At 42.1% G+C, this 27,737-nt stretch overlaps 1 protein-coding gene across 1 annotated transcript in view; it reads left to right on the forward strand.

Annotated features, from left to right (window-relative positions):
* Window positions 1-27,737, forward strand: part of LAMC1 (laminin subunit gamma 1) — a 71,126-nt gene that overhangs the window by 22,674 nt on the left and 20,715 nt on the right. The window contains exons 2-8 of the mRNA XM_057427468.1: window positions 19,520-19,824; window positions 21,623-21,753; window positions 23,120-23,286; window positions 24,374-24,562; window positions 26,658-26,775; window positions 26,878-26,976; window positions 27,081-27,217. Coding sequence (XP_057283451.1) covers window positions 19,520-19,824; window positions 21,623-21,753; window positions 23,120-23,286; window positions 24,374-24,562; window positions 26,658-26,775; window positions 26,878-26,976; window positions 27,081-27,217 — 1,146 coding nt within the window. The remainder of the gene's footprint in view (window positions 1-19,519; window positions 19,825-21,622; window positions 21,754-23,119; window positions 23,287-24,373; window positions 24,563-26,657; window positions 26,776-26,877; window positions 26,977-27,080; window positions 27,218-27,737) is intronic.

The following is a 27,737-nucleotide window of genomic DNA, read 5'->3' on the forward strand; positions in this document are numbered from 1 at the left end:
GCATGCCCTTTTCTTTTTGTCTTGTTATCTACTGACCTAATAGCTACAGTTCCTGGTTATATTCAAGATCTGAAGACTTAGATTTATCTGTTTCAATCTTTCATCGTTCAGGATGTCAACATACTGAAAACCACACAGCTGAGGTTTCTGTAGCTGATTTTTGATGATTGCAGCATTTTTCCCTGTAATACTTGCATTCTGTATCAGTTCAGGCAACAAAGGAAGCTGAAATCCCACCAGCTGTAGTGCAAGGGAATGGTCATCAGCACATGCAAGGATTAAAGACATTGCAATGTCTTGGGCTCACAGATTTGAGGTATATTTGGATCTGGAAATCAGACAACTGCATAGCTGCATGTGTGCCCATTTTGTCAATTTGCCTGTGCAGATGGGATGTGTATGGTGCTTTTATTCCCAGTGCTTTGTGCATGGATTATTGACCAAACAAGCCGTTACATTGTGCATGTGTATGAAGGTGAGAGTGATGTAGACAACAGCTCTCACTGCTTCTCCTGGTGAATTTAACAAGATTTGGGTGGAGAAAACAGCAGCATCACCTCAAAGTGAGGGCAAGGTGTTAGCATATCTTAGCAGTGGTGATCGAGCTACTAATAAATGCTTCAGACTTTGAAGTTGTTCTTCCAGTGGTCTTAAGCTCTTTTAAGGAAAAAAAGCCTGTTTGTATTCCTCATCCGGAGTCAAGAGGGTATGTGGGTGGTTGGCACATTTTCTGGGAGAGGGGAGGGAAGAGGCTCCTGGCCATGTTGGACTGGGAGTAAGGTATAGGGCAGATGGGTGCAGTGGTGCTTATAAAATCAACTTTCTCTTTTTAAGTGAAAGGAAGAAAAAAAAAAAAGAATTGTCTAAGGTGCATTCCTGGGATTAAAAACCCCCACAGTAATTACAGGAGTCCTTGCTAGAGTATGGTGTAGGCTTGGAAAGCTTTTACGCTCCAGGATTTACTTGTGGTGAGGTGGAAAAAACCAAGTACAGTCACTTTTCATCAGAGGTTAGTAAAAGGATTTCTCAAGAGCCTCTCTTGGCATCTGTGGTTTTTAATCTCTTTTAAAAGTGAAAAGGTAGTATTTTCAGATGACACAGCTACTGAATTGAGTGCTAATGAAGTTGGTTACGTGGTTTCTGAGGAAAGGCTGCAGCAAGATCAGGTTATTCAGTAGCACCTTGGCAGACAAAATACCTGATGGATGTGCTTAGTATTGCATGTTAGAAGGGAAATGTTTGCACTATTCACTTATATTGATGAGATCTAAATTAACTCTAGGGAAAACTTTTATCCATGTATTTTTAGGTGTGTCCCCACTGTAGGTGGGTTTAATTTTATCTTGGCTCTTGCTTTAATAATGAAAGACAACCATACGAGAATGGGAGTCAGTCATTATTGCTATGACTGCTCTGCAAGCCTTATGTGAGAAACAGTTCTCGAGACCTCTCTGCTGGTTGGAGTTGGTAATCAAATTTAAGAAGTTACTGGAGAAATGGGGGAGCTGACAGCATGGATTAAACTTCAAGAAGTTGGAGAAGGGGAGGAAAAATTTTAGAGCTGGAAAAGTTGGTGTAGGAAATGGCGTCCTTTACTGTAGACAGTGCCACTGTAGGAATGTGGGGAATACCATAGTGAAGATGGGTATCACTGCAGCCCCACTGCTGAGGTTGATGGGCTGTAGTACCATTTAGCAGGAGCACCTGATGCAAAGTACTTCATTCAGAATGAGCCACTGCTGTAGATCATTTATGATTTTATGCTGAATATCAGTTAAAGCTCTTGAGATTGATTTTTGACAGAATATGTGTCTCTATGGTCTCAAAACCCCTTCCTAGCCTTTTTCAAAACTGGCATGAAGTGGGTGGTAACCTCAGTAGTTACCGAAAAGAGCAGGAGTTCTTAAAACACTGAAGAACTGCAACTATTAAGCCAGCAACACAGTGCTCTAATTTACTGCTGGATTATGCCCTAATAAAGTACTATAAAGTACTTGGATGAATAATAAAAAATGTTTTATTTTTGGGGTAGGGGGAGAAGGGTGTGTCACATCCCCTATCCCATAAACATATCTTCAAAGGAGTTGGCTGTGAGCGTACGGATGAAGAGTTCTCTCTTGGCCATCCAGTATCTGAAGGGGACCTACAAGGATGCCGGAGAGGGACTCTTCATCACGGACTGTAGTGATAGGACAAGGGGTGATGGGTTAAAACTTAAACAGGGAAAGCTCAGATGTAAGGAAGGTCTTTACTGTGAGGGTGGTGAGGTACTGGAAGAGGTTGCCTAGAGAAGCAGTAGATGCTCCATCTCTGGCAGTGCTCAAGGCTAGGCTGGACAGAGCCTTGGGTGACACAGTCTAGTGTGAGGTGTCCCTGCCCATAGCAAGGGGGTTGGAACTTGGTGATCTTAAGGTCCTTTCCAACCTTAACCATTCTATGATTCTACGATCTTGCCACTCATCTCGGGAATGTGAGAGACTGGAGCATACTTTGTCTAAAGCACTGGCTGTTTTCTTGTCCCTGCTCCACAGCCTGAAACGGCTGCAGCACCCTGCGTGTTTGGAAAGACCTGCAAACTGAAGCCAGAGGCAGAGAGAAGTAACAGGTGCTTCTCTGTGTCAGGAGAGGGATGCGGCATGTCCTTCATGCTGACATCTGTTTCATGTAATCCCCAGACAGACTTTTCTGAAGCACAGGTATCTGCCACTGATGGCACTTTACAGTTGCTCTGTGAAATGTGGTCCCCTGCTGCCAGAATAGGTCTTGGACCCTTCTGTGGTAAGCTTTGGACCTTGCAGCTTGGTGTGGTGGGGTCAGCCATCAATTTGAAGCAATTCCTGCATGGCTGTGCAACACAAGGGAGTGGAGGAGCTGGATTTGCTCTGCGTGCTGTTCTGCAACTTGTGGCCTGGTGGTACTTCTGTGAGGAAGGTTTCTGCTGCAGCTGCAAGTTTTAAAGGGTAAACAGGAGGAAAACCAAAAATATTAGTATAGTTTGTGCTCAACTGGGCTGTCCAGTGCTGAGCAATTGAAAGTGAGCAGATGTGGTGTATCTCGCAGGGCTTGCTGCAAAGCACAGGCCTTCCCCAGGCTTGCATGCTCAGCCACATGCAGGACACTGTGCTTCTGCCTTTAGACCACACTGTAGATCTGAATTTTGTTAATTTCTTCCTCCTTTCTTAATGCTTTTCTTTTGGGAGAGGGAGAATAGTGATTGTCTTGAGCAGCGGTGGTGGTTTGTCTGAGTAGTTTTCATAATGATAAATACACGTAACAAGAAAACCCTAACCCAGCATCCCCAAAGCTGTGCGGGTACTACTGTGAGATGATCATTTTCCTCCAGGCTGCAGTAGTGCCAGAGGACTTCAGATGTAGTGCAAATATTAATGCTTTTCTCTCTTCGAATATTTAGGCAGTTACTGGGAATAACGCTGCTGCTGCATATGTTCATAGTTATGCAGCTTAAGGGAGGCAAGAAGTCTTAAAAACATGTTGTAAAGAGAGTGCTGATGTCTTGTTTTGGAAAACAAAGTTGGAGTTTAATTTTGAGTTGGAACTGAAGCAGGAGGTAGTATCCATGCTGCTGAAGATGACACCCACAGAGCATCACTAAAGAAAGAGGGAGTCCTTTAAAAAAATCTTTTAATACCTTGATTTTTAGCGGGGAGATGTTTCACAATTGCCCTGCCTACCCCCTACCGTATTTAGACAAAGAAATAGGTTAGAACAAGGCTTAAATCAGCTCTTTGCCTACAAGTTTGTTACCAAGCTTTCCCTATTATTTTCTTTTACATAGCTTTGAAGGTATTTTTGTTTTCCCTAAATGATGTTTTTTGTTTGAGTACTTTTAAGATTTGTGGTTAGTGTGGTGGGTATTAGGATTGAGAGATTATTCAGGAAGCTGTTGAAGCACTTCATTGTTAGACTCAGAAGTAGGAACTGGGTGAATTAGTTGCTTTTAAAGGTGTTTAAAAGCAATGTGGGAAAAGGGAGAGCTGTAAGCTTTATGTGTGCTGGTGCTGAGCATCCACCCAGGCCTTGAGTACAAGCTCGAAATCCTCATAATCGGGACTTACTGGTTTGTTTTTTTGTTCTCATTTAAACACTATGTGGAGGGTATCCTATACAATACATTTGGCACAGATTCATGCTTGTTTCCTGTAGAGATACAAGTATTTGGGTGGCCATGACAGGTTGGGGGGGATCATGAGGGGACAGGTGGGACAGCATGAGAGGTGAGGGGAGATTGTGAGGAGAGCAGGGGCGGAAATGAGGGAAGATCATGAGGGGAGACGTGGGGCAGTTCTGAGGGGACAGGAGGAGCAGCCGCGAAGGGTAAGGGGAGAGTAGGGGCAGCCATGAGGGAAGATCATAAGGGAGGGGTGGGGTGGTTGTGAGGTGAGAGCAGGGGTAGCCATGGGCCATGACGGGTGCCATGAGGGGTAGGGGTGGCAACTATATAATGTGGGCCACTATGAGAGGGCAGATGAGGTGTGTCTGTGACTGAAGATTATGAGGGGCAGCCATGAGGGAAGATCAGTTTGTCCTTAGTGACGTGGTTTAGTGGTGAGCTTGACAGTCCTGGAGTAACGGTTTGGCTGGATGATCTTAAAGGTCTTTTCCAACCTGGTTGATTCTATGATTCTATTTAGGGAAACTTTGCTTAGCAAATACATGTGTAAATGTGTAAATCCACTTTTTTCAGCTGTAAGAATGTGTCAGAGGGGCTTTGGAATATTTGAGAGCTCTGTATTTGGAGGGAAGGAGGTGAATCTTGAGAAGAACTGATAAAAATAAAATTTCTGAATGGGAATGTAATATGACTGCAGCTAGACAGCACAGTGATTTTTCTTCTGCATCTTCCTGCTCACAGCTTTACCCACTGAATCTCATCTTATTTCCAAAGTTTATCGGTATGTCCCTGAAAAGTCTGGGAACAGCCTGGCTTTGTTTTCCCATGAGCTGCGGGAGAATGAGCTGGGGGAAAGTAGATTACTCTTCAACCAGCAAGTCTGGGGGAGGATATGCTCATGTTAGGCAATGTGGTTTAAATTTGAAGGCCATTACTATCTGGTCACTTGGTTAATGAAGCTGTGAATAATTTGTATACTTAATGTTCATGGGAGTTTGAAATGCCCTTAAAAAGCCAGTCCGTCCAACTGCTCTGTCTTTCTATACCATAAATTGGAATAAAAAGTAACTGACCTGGTTAGGTGATCGACTCAGTAATACTTGAGAACATGAAGCAGTATGTGATCAACATAGAGGCTGTTTCTTTAGTAGTGACCTTTGCATGGGTAAAAAATACTTCTGTTACAAGCTTTTTAAATGCACTCTCTCAAAAATTTGTGTGTTACGAATTTACTTTTTTTGTTTGGTTGGTTTGCGTTTGTTTTGGTTTTTTTTTCTTAGGTTTTGGTGTTGCGTCCCTGTCCCATGTCTTCTGTTCTGTCCCTCCCATATTTACTTATCTTCATTACTTAGGGGGGTCTAGATGAAAGGAAGCTGGAAGGAGGAAGGAAATAGCTCTCTTGTAGCTGAAATGGGAGGTAGGAGGCTAGGGATGAATGCATCCTAAAACTCCCTGAAGGCTTTTTACCAGGCCTTATCCAAAGTAATCTCTGCTTACTCTAGCATTATTTTCCAGAGTAATACAGTGCTTTGAAATATAAGGAAAAAACCTGCTACCTTATCCTCAGCAAAATCAGCTATTCCAGGAAAAACCAGTGCCCTAAGTTGTCAACACTGTCAGCTTTTTGTCCAGGATTGTATTTCTTCCCCACCATCATCACTGTGTTTCAGAAATCAGCAGTGCAGATCTGGATTTCTTCATGTACTTGTTAAAAGGTATGTGTATTGCTGGTTTTAATTGAAAATTAGCTTTTTACTGTTATCTTTAGCTTTGCAAAACGTGATGGCGATAAAAAGGTCAAATAACTATTTGGAGTATCCCAGCATGATCTGGAAGTGGTTACTTTATTGCTGGTATTGATTGAAAACTCTCATCACTTGAGTGAAATCTAGTGTATCTAATAAAAGCTGATAGTTTTTTGAATAGCAGCTCTTTTCTTTGCATCTGCTTGTACAAGGAGACCTAAAATTAAACTGTGTGTACTTGACCACTTTTTTTTTTTTTTTTTTTTTTTTTCCTCTTGTCTTAGGAAAATTCAGCAAGTATCTGAGTTAGCATACTGGTAGTGGAAATGATGAATAAGCTTAAAATTACCTTTTTTTTTTTTCCTGACTTAAAGGAAATGGAATATCTATTTTATAAAAAATTATCTTTTTCAGATAAATTAAGTTTTTTATAGCAATGCAAATAATCTACAGCCAAATATAGGGTCATCGGACCTTGGTGAAAGGAAACCTGAGTGTGTGTGCAGCTTGTCCCTTTGTTTGAAGTACTTCAAGTGGTGTTCTTTGAGAGCAGAAACTGGTAATGAAACCATTTACTAAAATTGTTGTCCAAGTCCTTGGAGTGAAACATTCAAGAAAGTTGTCATAGTCCATCTGTTCACCCAGAGGGAGGATATTATATCTGATACTGCTCTGTTAACTTTGTGTGTTCAAGTTTTTTTTCTGGAAGGTGTCATGAGAGGCTCATGAAATTTTTTGCAATGAGTCAGGAAGGCATGGCTGTTGGTTTACTCTTTGCAAACAAGAGGTAGTTGTGTTTCTCTTGATGGAATGTGTTCCCCTATGGAAGTAGGACTTGCCTAAGAACTTGCTCTCTGCCCTGTCATGTCCCACATAGTTTCTGAACCCTTTGCTCTTCTGCTTGGATGGGTAGAAGGAAGAAGCTCTGCACAATAATGACAGTCCTTGTTAGTGTTATGGAAAAGATCAACCAGAGAGGGAACCGGGATTCAAACATACACCTTCGTATCTCAGTTTGGCTTTTGCAGTCAGATGTGACTCCGAAGGTATCCCTGTCATAGAGTTGAGAAGATGCAAGATTTGCCTTCAAAAACACAATCAAGAGGTTCACATATAGGAAGCCCTGTGTGCTTGCAGGGCTCTTTCTGTCCCACCCATCCTGCTTTAGTGATACCAGGAATTGCATTTTATTCTGCGTGAAGTGGCTTCAGATGTCTTGTTTTGCAGTCGCAGATCTTGACAGCTGTTAGTTGTCCTTCTGCTTGTTTTCTGTTCATCTGCTGGTCTATGGTAACAAAATGCCTTGTGTTTAAGACCAGTGGTCCAGTCCTTGGTAAGCTTTTAATCTCTAGCAACTCTTATTTCAAACTAAAACCACTTCTAAGTTAGTGTGAAGTTTTAAAATGAAAAGCTTGTGTGGGTTTGAAGGTAGAAGGCAGTGTTGGTGTTGCATGTGTTTCTGATGAATTAAGATCTATTCCCCACTGCTCCAATGCATTTGCAGCATTTCCTTAACATGGACAGGTCCTGGTTTTGACTTTTCTTTCAGAAGTTTGTGTTACTGCTGAATCTACTTTGGTAAAATGTTTGGTCCCTAAATTTCACGTCTTTGAAGTAGAGACCCAGCATTATGTGTGCATTGCGTCAGAAGAAGATAGTTGCTGTCTACTATGGCTGGTGTGTGCTGCTGTTGATTGCTTTAGCTGGATCCTTGTTTAGGAAGGAGTTTTTTAAGAGGGCAGAAGTAAGAAGCATGTCCTCCTGGATGAGGTGGAGCAGGGTTCAAGGGCTTTATAATATTTTGATGAAGGCGAGATGCATACCTCTTGTGGAAAATGAAATCCTAGCTAGGCTTTGTTTCTCAAATGATTCTGTTTTCCAAAGTAATTTTGGTTTTCCTTGAGCTGTCTGTGCTTTGTCCAAATTCTTTTACAGGCACCTTGATGTCTTGGTAACAGGCTTTGAGCAATCTGGTCAAGTGGAAGGTGTCCCTGCCCATAGCTAGGCGGTTTGGAACTAGATGAGCTTTAAAGTACCTTCCAGTCCAAACCATTCTATGATTCTGTATCTGTGAAGTTTAGCATTTGGAGTTGTGTGGTGATAGCTTCCCTTGACCTCTGAATGCGGTACTTATCTAGGCAACAGAGACATGGGAATACTGTGGCATCTTGAAAGTCTGAGCTTTTGGAGAAGCCAAGCCCTTACTGCTGTAACTCAGTCATAGACTGAAGAATGTGATGCTCTTCATCTCTCTTAGTGTATTTGTAAATTGAAGAACCACAGGTATTTTGCTTTGGGCTTGACCTGTCACTAAACATAAGGATTTAGTGAAAACCAAGGCTTTTTGAGAGTGCTGTATTGTTTAAGACTTCACTTAGGCAACAGCTTTACAGATAGGTTAAAGTGTCTGTTTCTTCCCTTTTCCACCCAGAAATAGTGTCAAAAGTCAGTCTACATACTGAGGACCTGGAAAGCAGAGGGAGGAAGAAATATCTTGACCTTTGCTTCATGCGCTGCTACTGATGGTCAACAAATTTCTTGAAGTTTTAATGTGTGGTGGCCTAAGTTACTAATTGAGTTATGAGAGTAATCTTCTAACACCAAAAAAGGCTCTTTCATAAACTAGGAATTCAGCATTTTTGAAAGAACATCCCTGCCTTAGCACTAATCAGAAAATGAATTTTTAATAGGCGTTCTCCTGAGGAAACATACCTTCTGATAGCGTTCATTTAGGCTTCACAGTAGTGTAGTGTGCCTGAAGAAAGCATCATAATTTGGCATTCAGTGCTAATAGTTAAACCAATTTTCTGTGTAATAACATTCTTTTAGGCAGTGCTATTACTTAAGGAAATCTTTTCTTATACTGCTAAATAACCTGTGTGTGTCTGGGAGGATGTGGTGTGATCTAACACATCGTAGCATGTGCCTCTCAACATGGTGCCTGGGGACAGGAGGTTTATCTTCTAATGTGCGAGATGGTTCTTTGGTGCTTGCTGGAAGGCTGTGTGCAGGGGTCCTCTTCCATGGTGACCTCACTGGCAAGGTCCTCTGCACCATTCCAGGGGCTGATGACTCTACTTTTTGTGGAGTGAGTGGGTTTTCCATTGCTTTGTCTGTATTTTGTTCTGTGTGTGTTTCTGCAGCTGTTACTAATCCACACTTTTTTTTTTTCTTAAATGCAGGTTTGAGTTCTTGAGCACTGTGACCTCTGACTGTCTGGGAATAAAACCTATTTCTTTGTGTAGCTTCCACTAGACTACTCAGTCTGTTCTTCACAGCACAGCTGCCTCAATGCTCTACTGCTAACAAGGTGAATTAGTTGCACATCTGGAATTACTAGGGTTCAGTTGTGTTCCTGCCACTGGGAACCAGCCACTAACACTGAGCTTTATACCATGCTATATGGCCTGTGTTTCAAGACCAGTAGATAAACTGAACAAATTAGAAGCCTGTGGAGGGTCTTTTAAACACATTAACATTTTTTTGTTTGTTTCTGCTGGGGCTATTGTGGGAAAACATGCTTTGTAGGAAACTTGTTTGATATTGTACAATAATCTCAGCAGTATCCCAGGGTGGTGTTCAGTTCCACCTGAATTGACTACGTCAGTAACTTCTTTTAAATCATTCCTTTACAGAGGAGCAGCAAAGTAATACTGTCTCAGTCTGTCTGAAATCTCCCTCTAAAACAAAATAGTAAGAAAAGACTATGCACGCATCTGTTTCTTTGCCTTTTCAGTGTTTTCCCTGTTCCTGGTTGGGCAGCCTTTAGCCCAGCTACAGATAACTCTCCAAATCTAGGTTTGGTGTGTATACATTGAGGTGTTTTGGAGCCTCATGCAAAGCCTGTTTAGTTCTGTTCTAGTCCATGAATTAAACCAAGGGCATCGGATTTTACAGCTGGAAGTATTGAGAAGTCTGAAGTTAGCATTATCTTTGAAGGGTCAGCAGAGTTCATTTTGTTTGTTCATGGTGTTCCAAACCAATCTGACAGAGTCACTTCTGGGGAAGACAGGGCATGCAAAACCGTGCTACCTTCTTGAATATGTGTAGTTTTCTGCTAAACTCTTTTATTAGAAAAGCCACTGCATTTAGCAGTTCCTTGTCCTTCATGTGTCTCCAGATAGAACGTGTGGATGAATATGAACTTTCACCATTCTGTGTTTAATGTACCTTTGTAATTTTCATGAGCATGTGCAGTTTGTGCAGCTTATTCTCCAGAGGCAGAGTTGAAAGCACATGCTGGCTATTACTTGTGAGTTGAGAACTTGAGTACAGTTCTCTTTCTGCTTCAAGAAAAATTTGGAAGAGCTTTGTTTATGACTTTCCAAAACATATTTGAAACATAACTCAGTGGCAAGCTTTGTTTTGGAAATGGCCTCACTCCAGCAATGGTTTGTCAAGTCTGTTTATCACAACTCCTTCCCCAGCTTAATAGGCTGAGAAAGTAAAACTGTTGTGTGGGTGGTTGAAAATGGTCCGTATGGATATTGCTGTAATTTGTGTTTCATCAATAATGGTAGCTTGTGTATAAGCCTGTAATTGACTGAAAATGCATTAAAAGATAGCATGAAGGCGTGTAAACTGCTACTTAATCCATAGCTGGAGTCTGTTAGGAGGAAGGAGGTTTCTCAGTGGGAGATGGGGAAGCAGGAGGCATGCGCACTCTGTGGAACATTAAACAGCTCAGTTTAAATGTGCTAAAAGGTAGTTTTCTTAAATGTTTATTGAAGAATGCAAAAGTCCTTAAATACTCAAGAACAGAAAGGTGTCCTGTCTGCATCAGGGCTAAGTTATGGGTGCTAATAGTAACAGTATTCTTTCCAAATAGCTGCAATATTAATTATGGGCTGTGTCTGAAAAATTCTGTGGCTGAGTGGGAGGTGGAAGGGCAGGGGTCAGGAGGGAGATTAAACCATCAAAATTCCAGAGAATTTGGTGTTTCATGTAAGGAACATTTCTGGCCTCTCCATGGCTGTGCAGCCAGAAGTGTGGGAGCTAGTCTGGAAGGTTGTCTTGCTCCCAGAGCTGCTAAACATGCTGCTGCTCAGAACACTCATGTATAGTTGTATCTCTTAATTTGTTCTTTATTAGGCTCAACAATGGGAGCTGTGTGTGTTTGATATCTAACTCAGATAGGAAGGAAGCCAGGTGTTAGAGCTGTTGTGGGCTGTAAGCATATATGGAGGAGGAGGGGGTGGGTGAGTGGGGAAAGCACTGCCTTTTAACAGGCAGGGGAAATAGCTTCAGAATATTATGTAATAGAAACTAGTAGCTGAGTATTGAGAGTGGTGGAGCCATCAAACTGAAGTCGAGAGACAGTGCTCCAGTGACAGCTGGTGTGCGCCATCCTTGCAGGAGTGCTGGGGGCTGGAGTGAGAGGTTTCTGGCATCTCATGTGCACACATGGATACTATCCAGAATAACTCATGCTGCCTTTGGCTGGGATGTTTTTGACATTTTTGGTAATTTGGGATTGCTGAACATCTTAAACTGAAGCATTGCACATGCTTTGACTTTAGGTGTTACAGTTGAAAGCGTACATGCTAGGAGCAAGGGAAAGGCAATGAGCTTCTGGAGGGTGAGGCTCCTGGGAGGGTATGCAGAAGGAAAACAGACCTCAGGAAAACCTGTTAACATTCCTGCATGAACTATCCCATTTGTAAAATGCTTTTTATTTGATTTTTTTCTTTTTTTTTTGTCAGAGGTTAGTAAAATTTATTTGTCCTTTAAATAAATGGTTTTGTAATTCTCACCAGATTCTGATAGTAAATTTGTATGCAAGATACTGCTCTACAATCCAATCAACTTATTTTCCTTTTACAAGAAGTCACATGTCTCTCAGTTGGCCAAGTAATCATATTTAAAGAAGCTGCAACTTTATTTTTGTTTGGCTGTTTAAACTCTTGGAGTTTGAAAGTAATTCTTAGTATTTTCTTTTTCTCCAGCCGTTCTTTTACCCACATCTCTACCTCTGAAAAGACAGAGTTGGAGCTGAACATCAGGAATGTTCAGCATCTTCTACACCTACTGTCAAATTCAAATATCTGAAAGGAAGTTATCCAACTGTGATTTGCTCTTTGCTTTGTCACTTTTAAATTGAATGCTGTGAGAATGACTTGAAAGTGGGTAAAATGTGTTGCTTTGTGATTCTTTTGAGGTTGTGGTCTTAGACAAGAGATGTTCTTGAGAGATGTTTTGTCATGTTGGCAAGAATGAGAAATGCTGCGTTGTACAATTCAGTTCAAAGCTTTTCAGTGGATCTCCTCTTGCCTGCTGCTGCCATCAACTTTGATTTTCTGGAAGCTCTTGTGGTGGTTGCTTGCTTGCTTCAGTTTTTACTGGGTGATAGCTGTATCTCCATCATGAGGAGACTCATGGGGAAAATGCAATCTTACTGAGGCACCAAGGTCCTACAGTAACCTGGAATGCATGGAAATTGTCACTTTTAAAGGGTTGTTATTGCTTAGGCACTGTCAGTGATGTCATTATGGATTGCTGGTGATGTAATGATGATTTCTTGGTAATTGCTGTGCATTCTGCTGAAAATAAAGGGCAGAAGCCTTTTTTTTTGGGGGGGGGTGTCTTTATCTGAATAAGTGAACTCTCTTTGGATTATTATTTTTTTTTTCCCTTCTTGGGTGAAAATCCCATTTTTGAAGAGTAACCCCCTGCTTCTCTGTGCTCTTCCAGTTGGGGGAGGGACTTGGTTTCACCCATACCTGTTGCGTACAGGTCATGAGCAGCTTCTGAATGTCTGATACAAGCAGGTGAACTTTCCAAGGATCCCAACCCATCGTACCCCAGATCCTGCTTTTTCTTGGTGGTGACACTGGTGGCAAGAGGTAGCCTTGCAGTCCAGATATGTGAACGAAATGGAGCCCTGTCCAAAATGGCCTGTGGAGTCCTTGATCATCTGTGATCTGGCTGTGCTTGTCAAGCGTAAAGTGCCTTTTTAAAGCGAGCTTTTATCATTTGTGCTGAAAAAGGACTTTGAGGCTTCCTGTGCAGATAGGACTTTTGTGTTGTACGTTGGATCTTTCCAGTCCCTCGTGAATAAACACAGCTGGCTGTTTTGGGAAATGGACTTAATATCTTTGCATCAAAGCTGTACAAATAAGGCAGCAAGCTGTACTGAATTATGGGGCAACGTTTTCTGACTTTTACACTGACTTAGGAGTGATCAAATGAAAAGGTGTGTTTCTTACAAGGCTCCCCTCAGCCTGTTCAAGGGGAAATTATTTTCCCTTCCTCTCCCCCTTTGGAAACATGACTAGAACAAGCAGCTTCCGTGACTTATCAATGTTGGATTATCATGTAATAATTTACTGGGCAGCCTTTTACTGTCCAGAGCCGCCCACACACACAAGTCAATGGTGCCTTTGTTCAGGAGCACTGGAAGAATGTATGATCTAATGGGGTGGTGGGAGTTTGCCTTCATTCCAGCATGCTCAAGACTGCACTCATTACCCCAGTGTCCCAAGCCCATTTCCTTCCTCTGTCCCTGTCTTTGTATGGGCTCCCAGAAAAAGCAACCTGTGTTATATTTCTGTTGGGCTTTTTTAAAACCCTGTGGCTGTATGTGGTGGAGATATGCATGCCGAGATCTTTAGTTTGGTGGAGCATGGTTTATGATGTGATTGCGTTCAAATCCTTCAGATGTTTCTTGTTCATAACATAGGTGCCTAAATCTCCAGGCTCTTTAGGTAAGGACAGGAAAATAAACCAAAGTTTGTGTTCCTATAGGGTCCATCACTCATCATTTAAAAGCTGTCATTTGTGCTCCTGTGTTTTCAGAAAATGGAAATCCTTAATTATTGTTTTCTTCAGATGCTGGATATTTCATTTGCTTGTGCAATACTAGTTTTTTCATCCTCCTCCTCCACAAATTTTCTCAGAAGAGGTAGGGTGTAGTTTTAAAGGACACTTGCTCTAAAATGACAATAATTTTTTGCTTTCAGTCATAAGTTTGGCTTTTTCATGCACATATGATCCAAGCTACATAACTTACTGCTTATGTGTCTTGCAGGTGTTGGGCTGTTGTTGTATAATAAATTTTTTTATTCCAATAAAGGAAGTTGCTCGGGATGATTCTCATGTTCCTCCCCTCCTTATAAACACTATCCTGCTCTTGTTGCCCATCTACATACTGGAAAATCCTGTCCCTTTCCTTGGGATGGGATAATTCATTCTCTTTAAATATTTCCCTCTCATCTGCAGCCCCTCTGTTCCAGGAGGGAGGCCTCCAGGAGGATTTCTAACATGAGAGGCTGAAACACAATACTGCAGTAGCTGAGAACTTGGAGTGGTTGTTTGACTCAAGAAGCAGTGAGCAGTCTTGAGCAAGATCATGTGAACTTTCTGGCCTCTGTCTGCTGAGATCAGTGTTTCTGTCCCTTGCAATTTACTGCTCATGCGACGTTACAGTGCCTGTGCTACACTTTGCATGTGGTGATAATGTAAGAGTGGGAGATGCTGCCTCCTTGCTCTGGCCAGTAGCTATTTGTCAGGGAGGACCAGATGAGCATCCTGAAGCATCAGTCAGTCACTTTGTCTGCTAGTAGCATTGCATTGGGTGGTAGGGAGAGTTCATGGAGGGGCAGAGTTGGGGTAGAAGTAAGGACAAGATGAGTGAGTGGCATGGAGCAATTTCCAGTCTAGTAAACTGAGAAAACTGGCCTTTCTTCTGGGAATGATGGAGAAATAAGTCAGATGAGAGCAAAATGAAATGCCAGTGGTGGTTGCTTGCTCTCTGTCCTGTCACTGCGAAATGAAAATGAAATTAAATAAAATAATAAATGGGTTGTATTTTTTTAGCAGTCTGTTGTCAGTTCTTTTAACCTTTATTTAGAAATAGGTTGTTAGCAGGTATCTGGGTGAAAAAAGCTGCCTTGAAAGAGGAGCAAATCAAAAGAGAAACAGAGCAAAGTTTAAGCATTTAATTACTGTCCAGTGAAGTTTGCTGAAAACAAATCTGTGGAAGCTTGGTGCTTTGCACAATACAGTCTTCTCAGGTGGATTTTAAGGTGGATTTTATTTTATTTTATTTTATTTTTTTTCCTCCTGGGCAGGAAAACTCTGTAGTTGTAGTTTAAAACTCACTGCTGGTAGGATGCACTGAGGGATTGCAGAGGGTGCAGAAGTAGCGTGTTTTCCTCCTGCATGCTTGTAATGCAAGTGGACCTATATTGAAGGAGGCGAGTATCGTCTGGGCGTATCTCATGCAGGCATCTGCTCACAATTCAGTGCTTGTAGTTGTGGTGCCAGCTGGCAGGGTGTTTTCCTGATGTAAAATATCCATCCGTTCTGTGGGTCTGAATACAAGGAGGCCTTTTGTGTGATAGGGATGAATTCCTGACTTGAGGGAAAAGGGAGGATTTTCTGAAGATCTAAATAGCGTTTGCTTACATTTTTCCAGTCTATCTTCATGGTTTTCAGCATGGTGCATTTCCTGGTGGAACTTGGGATAGAGTTGGGTGATAACCCTGCTGAGGAAGGTCTTTAATTGCTAATAACATCTGGTGGCTGTGGTCAGCCTGAAAATGTGAGCAGGTTGTTGGGGAAGCATCCCCTGCATTGAACAAGGCTGAACTTTTCCAGTGCTGCTGCTGCCTCTTCAGGAGCTCAGACTTGCTTGCTTGGTCGACTGTAATTGCAGTACTGTCTTGAAGGCTTATAGGTGTGCTTGCTTACTTTAGAGGAAGATATTACAGGGTTTTCCAGTCACATTGTCACTTCCTGGTGAACAGATTCATGCCACAGAAAAAAAAACGCTGTTTTAAAATGTGCTGCTTTGAGTTCTGGATGCTTTAAAGACTTGTCAGGCTGCACTCCTGAAGTGCTGAGCTGATAGTTATTAATTACCATCTGTCTTCTTTCTACTAACAAACTTTTATAACAAACATCTGAAGTTCTTCCTGCAAAATATATCTGCCACTGTGCAGTATGCAGAAGGAAATATTACCTGATACTTGACATTATCAGACTCTTCTAAGCCAAACAAATCGAAATAATTACCAGCTTCTAGGAACAGGAGAACAATGGCTTTTTGTCTTCTAAATGAAACGTTTAAAACTGCCTTTCACCTGGTTATTGCTGTTGCCATTTCTCAGTGTAACAGATGTATATGTTTATTTAGCTGTGTGAGACTTGAAAGCAACCTAGGTGGCTTATGTTTGCTTGAAAAAGGTTCTACAACCTTGAAGAGCCCTGCTAGCTGCCAGGCTGCTAAGCACAGCTTTTACATTTAGTATGAACAGTGGGGAAACACATTTCAACACTGTGTCAGCCAGTCTTGGGTAAACTCTATTGTTCCAGCAGTATTTACCCATGGCAAACTGATACGGCACTAGCACACAGCCACTCTGTGCGCATTAACTGCATTCCTGTTTAATGCCATTAATAGAATTTCTCAAGTACTTATGCTGCCAGCTGAAATAAATGTCTTTTTCACCTGGGTTGCTTGGTTGGGAGGGTTTTGAATGTGTTTTCTTTGGCCTGTCATGTAAAACTGGAGAAGGGTGAGTCCATTTAGCTCAAGGGATACTTTGGAAGATGTTTTAGTGCTGCGCAGACTGCAGTTTGCATGTGTTGTGCCTTTTAGCTAAGCTGCAGTTTTTCCAAGGAGCTGTAGGAGACCTTGTAGGGGAACAGAGACTGTAATATAGTGGAGAGGAAAAAAATCGTTTCTGGGACTTACAGGCTGTGACCTGGCCTCTGTTAGAGCAGAAAGTTGTGTGTGTGAAGTGAGAGCACACACCCGGCCCCCCTCTTCATTCCCAGGATTCTTTCAAAGCGTTTCCTCCCAAAAATCATCTTGATGAAGCCTGAATGCAGGGTTTTTGCTTTATGCTGGAAGAATGCAGTAGTAGGAGGAGAAAACTAACCCTCTGAAGTCAAAGTAGTAGGCTATTCTTCACAATTCGGTTGACACAATTTAATTGAATGATCTTCATGATGTTGCATCTGTTGTGATTTTTGTTTGTTTGCTTGTTTTCCCCCTACTGATTTACGGAATGGCTGCTTTTGCCTGATATTTTCACTGTTTTCATTTGTCATGAAAACTGTCCAAAAAAAATCCCACCAGGGCAGACTCTGAGCCTCATAATGTGCTTTATTTTAGCACATGAGCTCAAAGAAAACTAAAACTTTCTTACTAAGCTGATGGAAGTTTTATTAGTGATAAAGGCTTGATAGTAGGTCTGGTTGTTTGTTGCTGCTCATCCAAGGTGTTTGTGAAGTTCTTGGGTTGACAAGTTGCTAGTCAACATGTATACTAGGGTTTTCCTGCAGAAGAAAGTGGGAGGCATTTGCTTCTGGGGCTCCTTGCCTTTGGAAAAGATGCGGAACGTATCCTGGGTTTGTTTACCATGGGCCTGAAAAAGATACTTTTGCATGTCTGGCATATCTGTGAGCCTGGTGTGCTCACCTTAAGTTTCTCATGTGCATATTCTTCACCTCTGAAACATACTTTGCCTTCAATGGTGAGCTCTCTTCTTGGGAAGAGACGTAGCAGAAGAAATGGGAAACCCGGGAGGGCCTGATTTGTACATATGATACCCGCTTCTTGCCTTGAATTGAGATGCGTAAAAAAAAATACTTCCAAATAAATGGGAACAAGATTAATCTCTTGTGTTAGGCAGCAAGAGGAGGGTATGCCTAAGCTGTGTTACAATGTTAAGCATTGGTCCTTTGGTTTTTTTAGCCCTTGTGGAAGCAGTTTGTCATTAATGATGTGATTGCTTCTTGCCTGTCTTTTGTGGATAAGGAGGTCACATTAAATAACTTGACCCCTAACCAACAGTGAGCTAGTACTGAGCAAGAGCCATGGATTGTGAATGTCTAGCTTCCAGTCTTGTGCTTGGCTCACCTGTAACGTCACACATGGTATAAATAGGAAAGCATATTTTGTGGGAAGCACTGGGGAGTTTGTATCTGTACAATACCCCAGCTGTCTAGCTTGTCAAGCACAGTGCTTTTTGGTAGATTGGAGCATTGGCAGATCTTTTTGGCTTTAAACACAAGATTGGTGGTCTTTTTATCCTTAGGACATGTAGGGTTAATGTATGTCTTGATTTTTACTTTGTTTTCCCATTCCTCACCCCCCATATGTTAACGTTCTGGATGTGTTTGCTGCTTCTGCTATTTTAGTGTTTCCAGCAGCCAGAAACGACAACGGTTCTTCTCTTGTGCCAGCCAGGATCTGGGTGTGACATGTTTAGCGCAGACTGGTCCCACTAACTGGTGGGTGGTTTGTGAGTGAAAACCTGTTTGTGACCTGATTCATTGCCATCAGGTTTTGCTGTGTACTTTGAGAGATACCCTGTCCTTGTTGCCAGGCACCGTCTGCTTTGCTTTAATTTGTTAAGTGAGCCAGTCTTTAGCAGGTCTAAAGCCTCGTGTCTTATTTTAGCACTGTGGAGTTAATTAATTTTATAAGTTAAGGTTAAATCTATGTGAATTCTTCAGGTGGAAAAACCCTGTTTCTCAATCAGTTGAAACTCTTCTAGTAGCTTTTTAGTGTGGTTTGGTGTTTTTTTTTTTTTGTTTGTTTTTTTTTTTAACTTGTCCAATGAGGAGACCCAAAGTTTTGTTCAAGATAAATCTCATGATGTTTCAGCAAGTTCTCTACGTGAGCCAGGATGTCCTGATCATACACAGTCTGCTTGCCAAGGCAGAGCAAGAATAGCTGGCATGCAGCTGTACCTTCTCTTGGGAACATGCCCCCAGCTAGTGGGGATGGTGGAGGAAGGTGCCTGAAGCGTGCTATGCACCTTTTCTCCTAATGAGTTTTCTCAGGGATGTGAATCCCCTGGACAGTCGGTTTACGTGTGTGGAGGTAGATACTCAAGTCACTGGAGAAGAATCTGTGAGGGAGGATGATCTGCTGATTGCCACAAACCTGTTAGGAGATGAATAGAGGGCAGGAAGATGAGTTCACATTTATTCTTCTAGGAGAGGCAAAGCATGAATGGCTTGTAAATCATAACACTTTGATTTGAAAAGTGTCTTAGTGACTTTAATTATATAGTCCAGAAAGTTTATTTTCTCTTTCCCTGGGAATGTGTAGAAGAGGGTGTACTCAGTAGTTCAGTGCTGGAGGGAAGGCTTCATGAATAGTAGAGTTTGGGATATTGTCTACTTAGGAAGAAAGAAAGAGAAAACAGTCTCTACAGTGTGGCTCTTGCCTCCGGTTAATACTGTTTCTCCCATAAATATATTTGGAAGAAATATCATTAAATGGCATGGTTATTTTGGACCTCGCTTTAGATCCACACAAATGGTTTGTGGATCTGATGTAATGTGTCATGTATTGAGGTGAGAACATTGTTGGTGACATCTGCAGAAGAGAATTGCAGCTTGAGAGGTCTGTTAGGTTGCACAGAAGTCTCTAGGTCTGTTTATCTACTCAGCCTGCCCTCAGCTTCTGCCTTCAATTCTTTCACCTTGTATTTCCTTTGCTGGGAGATACAGTATGTAGGACTGTAGGAAGAGATACTTCTGGTGCTACTGGACATTGCTCATCCTGCTGGAGAGTACTAGAGGAGGTGTATCTTCCAAAGAGAGAATTGCAGTGCAGCTCTTTTTGGTCTTTCTAATTGAAGTTGTTTGAGTCTTTCTCATGTCTGTCTTCTCTCATCCACAGGAAAAGCCTTCGACATCACATATGTGCGTCTGAAGTTTCATACCAGTAGGCCAGAGAGCTTTGCAATCTACAAACGCACCCGGGAAGATGGTCCGTGGGTGCCCTACCAGTATTACAGTGGCTCCTGTGAAAGCACGTATCACAAAGTCAATCGTGGCTTTATTCGGACTGGAGAGGATGAGCAGCAGGCGCTCTGTACGGATGAGTTCAGTGACATCTCCCCCCTCACTGGGGGCAATGTGGCATTCTCAACACTGGAGGGGCGTCCCAGTGCCTATAACTTTGATAACAGCCCCGTGCTGCAGGTATGTGAACGGGACTAAGTCTATCAGGTGGTCTGAGTCTTTCTGTTCAGTCATTGTAGATGTTGGCTTTGTATCAACTATGGGCTATGCTTACAGCCCTTATTCATACTGAAAAGCCCTTGGAGAGGGCACTTGAGACGGCCAATCCAAAGAGACACTTTTGAAGGAAGAGTTGAACTCTTGACTCTATTGTTGGTACAAACCCCCAAATTAATGGCATTAAGGATGATTTGTCATTAGGAATCATGGAGGTACTTAGAGGATTGGTGTGAATCTCTCCCTGGTCAGGCAGCAGTTGTGGGTGTTTTGTTGTTTCAAATATAAGGGCAGAAGAAAGCAAAGCCTAAGTCAAATTAGTATTTGATGCATTTGCATGTGTATTTTTAGCACAAAGATGTAAGAAATGTAAGATTCTTCTAGGGGTTATTGGAAACCCTAACCAGTTGGGCAGTGATCAGGAGCATAGTAGAAGCCCAATTTTATCTGATTTACTTGGTGTTTTCTGTGTTCTCCTTGCTGACTTTTCCAGCTTATATTGCAACAAAGATCTAAAGTTGTGGAGTTTGCTTTGTCCTTCCTTTCAGAACTGTGATCACCACTTCTTCCTTTTCCTCTTAAAGTAGCAGGTGAAGATAGACATAAGCACTCAGCAGACTCGGGGCTCATATGTCTCTGATACAGCAGGCAGGAGAGCAGAATCTGGTGGAACTTGCTTCTGCAAATGGAAAATAAAGAGTAATGGGAAAGGGAGAAGAACTCCAGAAATAGAAAAGAACCAGTTTGGCCACCTTGTTGGTGTAGCTAGCTCTTGCAGAAAACAGGGTCTAATCATTAAGATGAATGGAAAGATTTGAAGGTAGGGAATGGTGTATAATTTTCTGATAAACTTACCAATGTAAGGAATAGAGACCTGACTGCCAGTTTCCTAGAACATGTACAAGCCGTGGCACTGCTTTTCATGATGGAAGTAAACATGTATTTTGTGCTCAGCATTTCCATGTGTTTGTGCCAGTGCTTGTAATTCAGTAAATCTTACTGTGCTAGCTAAGCAGTGACACAACTGCCGCGCAGTTGTACGTACAGGGATATTTTTCTCGTCTTCTTTTTTATGGTATTTGAAGGAAAAAGGCATTGCAAAAGCTGTAATGAAAACAAGGAGGTACTAATGACAGTCACTGGCTGAAGGTGATGTGAAATTTGGGGACAGACTACATTTACTGGCTGTTGCTGGAGGAAGGGGAGGGTAGTTTGTTGAAAATGCTGTATAAATATTATGGAAAGCTCTTGTGTTGTAAGTCAGATCTGCCTGTCTGTTTTTCTTCTTCCACCTCCCTCAGCCTCATTCATCTGCCTGACTGTCTTTTCATCTGTTGGGGTATGTATGCAGGCAAGCATATCCTAAAGCTTATCCTGTTAGTGCTGTATGTCTTTGCAGGGAAACTGCAATCAGATAGCTATGTACAATTAAGAAGCTTGCATAATTATCTGCACTGCACCTTTTTGCTGGAGAGGTTACCCACTGCTTCCTAGTTGAGAGCAGAAAAGATGCAAAGAGACATTGGAAAGGGTATCCAGAGAGGAACAGGGTCTGGAAAACAAGTTCAAACCAACAGGATGTGGTATAAGGCTTTTTGGGCAGGGATGTGTTGGCTTTCAAGGTGCAAAGGGGAAGATGATAAGGATGGAACTTTCTCATTGATGAATGACTGTAAATAGAACTGCTAATGACGCAGCACTGGTATGCTCTTGAGGGGAATGTTGAATGTTTATAAACTGATGGGATCTCTGTTTGCTCTAGGAATGGGTGACAGCTACAGATATTAGAGTGACCCTCAATCGTCTGAATACATTTGGAGATGAAGTTTTCAATGACCCGAAAGTTCTCAAGTCATATTACTATGCAATTTCCGATTTTGCTGTGGGTGGTAGGTAAGTAAACAAATCTTTGTACTTTTAGTCAGGTTTACTAGAGTACTCTCTTAGTACCATTAGGCTCTTGTCTTTATTGATTGTCCTAAACCAAAATTGCAGTGGAATGAATGTTATAAAGCTTACAAATACTGTGTATAGCCTCTTGTGGCTATAATTTCAGGGCAGACAGATGGATTTTTCTGCTCCCCCCCCAAGTTGTTACATCAAATATTAAGTGATGTGGGGGAGCAGAGGGTTAAGAGAGTGGCAAAAATGTAAACCAGAACAAGAATGCCCAAATTTTTTCTATCCTGCACTTAGTGACTTAGTGGTTTTTTTTTTAACTTGTTATTAATTGGTCTCAACCTATAACTGTAGCCTAGAGTAACGGTAAGTAGAATATCTCAATGTGTCTTCTTCACATGTATTTTTGGGAGCTGTCTTCTATGAAGATCTGAAACATTGTATGATACCATGGTTGTCTGTTCCTTTTACCAGAGTGCATTACAGAATGCTTAAATCTTCAGTTGTTGACTATAAAATGTTTTCATAAGTAGAGCTAAGACAAGTACAGTGTTTTGAACTGTTTGCAGAGAGCAGTCTTGATATAGGGCTTTGACAACATGAGGATTTGCATTGTCTGCATTACCAATCTGTTGAGGTCCCTGGGCTTCTGTATTAGTCACTTTCTGTGCTATTTAATTCTTACTGATACAGCAGTAGCACACAGCCAGTGTATATACCATTTTCTGGAGTCTTATGAGAGAGAAGCCATGAAGAATTTACTAACCTAACACTGACAGAGTTTTTGTTTCTCCTACTCAGTTTACTCTGTTTTAGTGAGAGACTGCAAAGGAGTCAGTATTCTCACATTTCTAAATGGTTACCCTAAGCATGCTACACCTATTTATTTTGAAGAATGGTTTGAGATGGAAAGGGCTTTCAGTGATAATCTAGCCCCCTGCTGCAGGCAGGGACATCTTTCACTATATCAGGTTGCTTGAAGCCCCTTCCAACCTGGCCTTGAAAACTTCCAGGGATGGGAGATCCATAGCTTCTTTGGGCAGCCTGTTCCAGTGTCTCACCACCCTCATTGTAAAACATTTCTTCCATATGTCCAAACTAATCCTTTTAAACTTTCAGTTAAAAATTGTTGCCCCTTGTCCTGTCACTGCAGGCCATCATAAAAAGTCTCAATCTTTCTTGTAAACTTCCTTTTAGATATTGAAAAGCCTCAATAAGGTCTTGCGTCCTCAGTTTTGTTGTGACCATCTGCATTTGTTTTGTCTCAGATTTTCAGATCTGGGCTCTGTTTTGGGATTGCTCTGTGAGTGACCTGGATCCCTGGAGTTTAAATACCTGTTCCTTCTCTCTCTTTAACCAGATGCAAATGTAACGGGCACGCAAGTGAGTGCATGAAGAATGAGCTTGGGAAGCTGGTTTGCAACTGCAAGCACAACACCTTTGGGGTCGACTGTGAAAAGTGTCTTCCTTTCTTCAATGACCGTCCATGGAGGAGAGCAACAGCAGAGAGTGCCAATGAATGTTTGCGTATGTGTGGCCATGCTTGAGGGGGAAAAATCTCTTGGGGCTTAGGTCCCTGCCTCTGTTGGCATCCAGAAGCTAGCCCTGCATGGTTTTAGATGTCTCAGTTGTTTGCCGGATTAAGCACAGTTCTGGTGTTTTTTCAGCAGAGATTATGTGGGACTGCTGGTTATTCCCCTCCTATCTTATACAGGCTATCTGTAGATCCCTAGAAAGGGACATTTGCTTTCTGGAGAAAGATGGGAGCAGCCTTTAGTAATGAGGTGTGCCACAAAAATGTACAGGTTTGTACTTTATGGGATCTATAGGAAATAAAAATATTTAGTTTTCTGGAGTATAATTGCCCATTAAAAAGCTCCTCATTCAGCATCCAGTGACTTCCTCTTGTATTTGGGTTGTTAGTTTTTACAATTACTTGCTGACTAATCCAGTTTTGAGGCTGTTGCAACAGTACTGGACCACAAATGTGAATCTCTGATGAAATGCCAATTTATTTTGCTTGGTTCTATGTCACAGACCACAGCTTCTGGTAGTTTACTTTATGGGGAAGCTTTTTCAGACAGAAAAGCTTTCTTCCTGTCTGACTTCTGTGTGTGTTGATTGGTCCCAGCTGTCTGGTCAAGACGTGTGGTTCCCTTAACAGGCTGGTGAAACCCAGGTCTCCTGCTGCCTAGGGAGAGCAGATTTATAATGCAGGGGATAAATTCTACTTTCAGCATGGAGTCATCCTGTTACCTTTTCATTCTTTTTTGCGTGAGATCAGTGTTGTTCTGTGGGAGGGTGGCATTTTGGCTGCAAATGACAGCCTGATATGGAAGAAGTGGGATAGAAAATGCTTATCTACTGCATGTAGATGAGAATGGTCTTGAAGAGCTGTTCATTGTTACAGCCTTCCTTCCCCCTCCCCACATTCAACCACCACAAAAACATGCTTCCCCCTTTTTCTTCATTGGTGCACAAACGAGTCTTGAGCTAGTTAAAGGCTCCTACTCCAGCTTCCCTAAAACTTTGTATCAAGCTTTGTTTAGTGGGTTTTGTGGCTGGGGTCAGACAGCCACACATGCTCTTTCCTGATTGTGCACTCTCTTTGCAGCTTGTGACTGCAATGGGAGGTCACAGGAGTGCTACTTTGACCCTGAGCTGTACCGCTCGACAGGCCACGGGGGCCACTGCACTGGCTGCTCGGGTAACACCGATGGTGTCCACTGTGAAAGGTGCAGGGACAGCTTCTATCGACTAGGGAGCGAGGAGGGATGTCTGCCCTGCAGTTGCAACCCAGTTGGTAAGTAATTGCAGCAAATGTTTCTGTTTGCAAACTTCATGCACAAAAGCTAGCTGTTTTCTTGGTTATGCAGCTAACTGCAAAGTACAGGGTAAAGGGAGGGGTGTTTTGTTTGGCTTTCTTCTTTCTCCACCCCATCCCCCCCCCCCCCCCATCATGTAGGAAATGTTTATTGGGTTTTATTTTGGTTTAAATTCTTCTTGCATCTAATTGGAGTTGGTATGGTGGGGACAGATGGTTCACCTCTGCAGCATTTACTTTATCAAATGTGTTCTGAAATAGATTTTATTTTGTAGTTTTGGTTTTGTTCTGCTTCCCCACCACCACTGCAAATGTGTAACCCTGGACACTCGCAGTACGAAAGAGCTCATTTAAATTCTTAATAAACAAGATGATGTGAGCGGGTATTTCTGGAAGTTGTTGAGTTCTAGTCAACTTTAGATGCATCAGTTTCTCCTAGTGCATATCCAAGCACTATAAATACAATCTGTTGAAACCTTAAACACAAAAGGGTGTGGGACTGAGAAAAAACAAACTCAAAATATGTAGTTAATCTCTTTTAAAAAAAGGGGGGAGGGTAGGAGAAAGAAAAACAACCCAACAGCAAACAAAACCAAAAACATGAACAAAAACCACCCCATTAAAAAAAAACCAACAAAACCAACTAACAGCTAACAGACAGAAAAATAACCTAACAAACAGAAAAAATCTCATAGAACAAATCTGTTATCAGGGGAACCACTTGACCTGTATTGAGTGATCCCATAAGCTGTCAGCCCACAGCAAATAAGGGTGAAGGAGACAAAAGAGTAACAGATAGTAAGATATGATGTGACGTTCCAAAATAGAGTAGCTGGAATGAGTAATTGCTTGCAGCATATCCTAAAAGCAGCCAGCAAGAGGTCTGCCAGGGTATGTCTCCTATCTAATTTGGTCTCAGAGTTGTACAGTTGTGAAATTTTTGACCAAGAAAGGCCTCTTTCTTCCTCCATCTGCTCTCCCAGGTCCTTCTGTGGGACCTTGACAGGGCTGGTGTCATCTGAGATGGTAAAGAAGCAACAGGAGGTGACTTTTCGTGTCTTTAAGGACAAATTTCAGAGGACTTTATAACTTGGTCATCAGCTTGCATCCTGTGGCACACTGGCACCCAGAGTGTCCCCAGATAGGTTTAGATTGCTATTTTTTGTCCTAAAACTGTCTTTTCCCTGAATAATTATAAGTGGGACTGCAAAGTGGATTTGGCTGTATATGGTAAAGGTTTTGTGAGCTGTGTTCTGTCCAGCCTAATCATCTTGCAACTTTTCACTTTGCTATAATCATCTGGTGTGGATTGAAGTGGAAAGAAATAACTATTTCTGCATATTAAAATACTTTCTCCTGGTAGTTGACTCTCACACTGCTGACAACTCTTAGGTTGCTAGCTACACCAGTGCCTGAGAGGAAGCATTTTGTCTGTCATGGATAAAAGAAATCTGCTGCTGCTTTTTGTGAAAATCCACACAATGCTGAAGAAGATATTCTTCCAAAAATCAGAATTTTGCTGAAGAGTTTGTTAGGGCTAATAGTGGCACATGCAGCCTAGCTTCAAGGAGGAGATTTAGGTTTTTAATCCAACTTGGGAATCGAGGGGGGAAACTGGTGTGTGAAAGGAGAGGAGAGGTCTCCCGTGGCAAAGGGGAAATGGTGATTATGGGGAAGAAAAGGGATTCAGAGAATAAAGTCTTGGAAATGGTACATTGCAGGGTAAAACAGGCATGGAATTAGAGGCATGCAAAGGTAACATTGAGGATAGCACAGGAATAAGAACAAGAATCTGCTTAACTATACATAAAAAGGTTGGTTGGTAGGACCGACCAACTTAAAAGCTGAATATGGTTTGAAGGCTAGGTAACAATTCATTTCTCTAGAGCTGTTAGGGGAAAAATTCCTGTGAACTAGGGTCAGTCTTTAGGTAAGCTGTCACTTATCAGCTTGAAGTTATGCTTCCCACTTTCTTTTCCCATATTTCTTGTCCATTTTGTTAAGTTGAAAAAAAATTGCAGGCTAATAGAGCTGAGTGGGTCTGCTGAGGTGCCTGTCCTTGCTTTCCCTGCAGGGTCCCTCAGCACACAGTGTGATAGCTATGGCCAGTGCAGCTGCAAACCTGGCGTGATGGGTGATAAGTGTGACCGGTGCCAGCCAGGTTTCCACTCCCTCTCTGAAGCTGGGTGCAGGTAAGCAGGACTGCAGCCATCTAAAAGAAAAACTAGGCATCTTTTTTTAAAGTATTCTCTGAGTGGCTCTTAATGAGTTATCCTCTCTCCTGACTCTTTCAGGCCCTGTTCTTGTAACCTAGCTGGCAGCACAGGGGAATGCAATGTTGAGACAGGACGGTGTACGTGCAAGGAAAATGTTGAAGGCTTTCACTGCGAGAGGTAATTTTCTCTTCCCATGGCTCTGTTTCAAGAATGAGAAACATTCGTGTGATGGCCTTGGGTAGGCACTAGGGAAATTAATTCTTTTTCCTTCACATCCTTAGATGCAAACCTGGATTTTTCAATCTGGATTCCTCCAATCCAAGGGGCTGTACTCCTTGCTTCTGTTTTGGCCACTCTTCAGTCTGCACCAATGCCATTGGCTACAGTATCTACAGCATCACCTCCAGCTTCCAGTTTGGTAAAGTTGAGCCTGCCTTTGTGTTTTGAGTTGGGCTGTCAGTCAAGTCAGAAGCAATAAAAAAACCTGCTCCTTCCTCTCTCTGCCGAGACCCCAAACCTTAGGCAGACAGGTCCAGCATACCTCTTCAGAAATGCCCAATTACTTCTGAAGCTACTGGGAGCTTCCATGTCTGTAGCTCGTATGAATTCACAGCTCTGGCCTTGAGCACCCAGTGCTAATGCACACTTGTGCAGGTGCAAGTGGGAATTACAAATATAAACCTCCTCCAGTTTGAGAGAAGTGCTGGCAAGAAGGCATTTCTTTGGTTTTAGAACTAAATCAGAAGTTTCTTACTGAGAGGATTTTAATTGCTTTAGATTTGGCATTTATGCGGCTCTGAATTAAACCACAGCTGTGTTTCTGATGGGTCTGTGAGCTCTGGAAAAATCTTTTTTTTTCTTTTTTAATTTTTTTTTTGACACAGTTTCCTCTGTATGCATGTTTCCGTGCTGCATAGAATGAATAGAACATCTTTTTA

This window comes from Pezoporus wallicus, unplaced genomic scaffold (genome assembly GCF_028554395.1).
Source record: "Pezoporus wallicus isolate ANWC-B61680 ecotype Strahan unplaced genomic scaffold, APGP_CSIRO_Pwel_v1 scaffold_7107, whole genome shotgun sequence".
NCBI classification, from domain to species: domain Eukaryota; kingdom Metazoa; phylum Chordata; class Aves; order Psittaciformes; family Psittacidae; genus Pezoporus; species Pezoporus wallicus.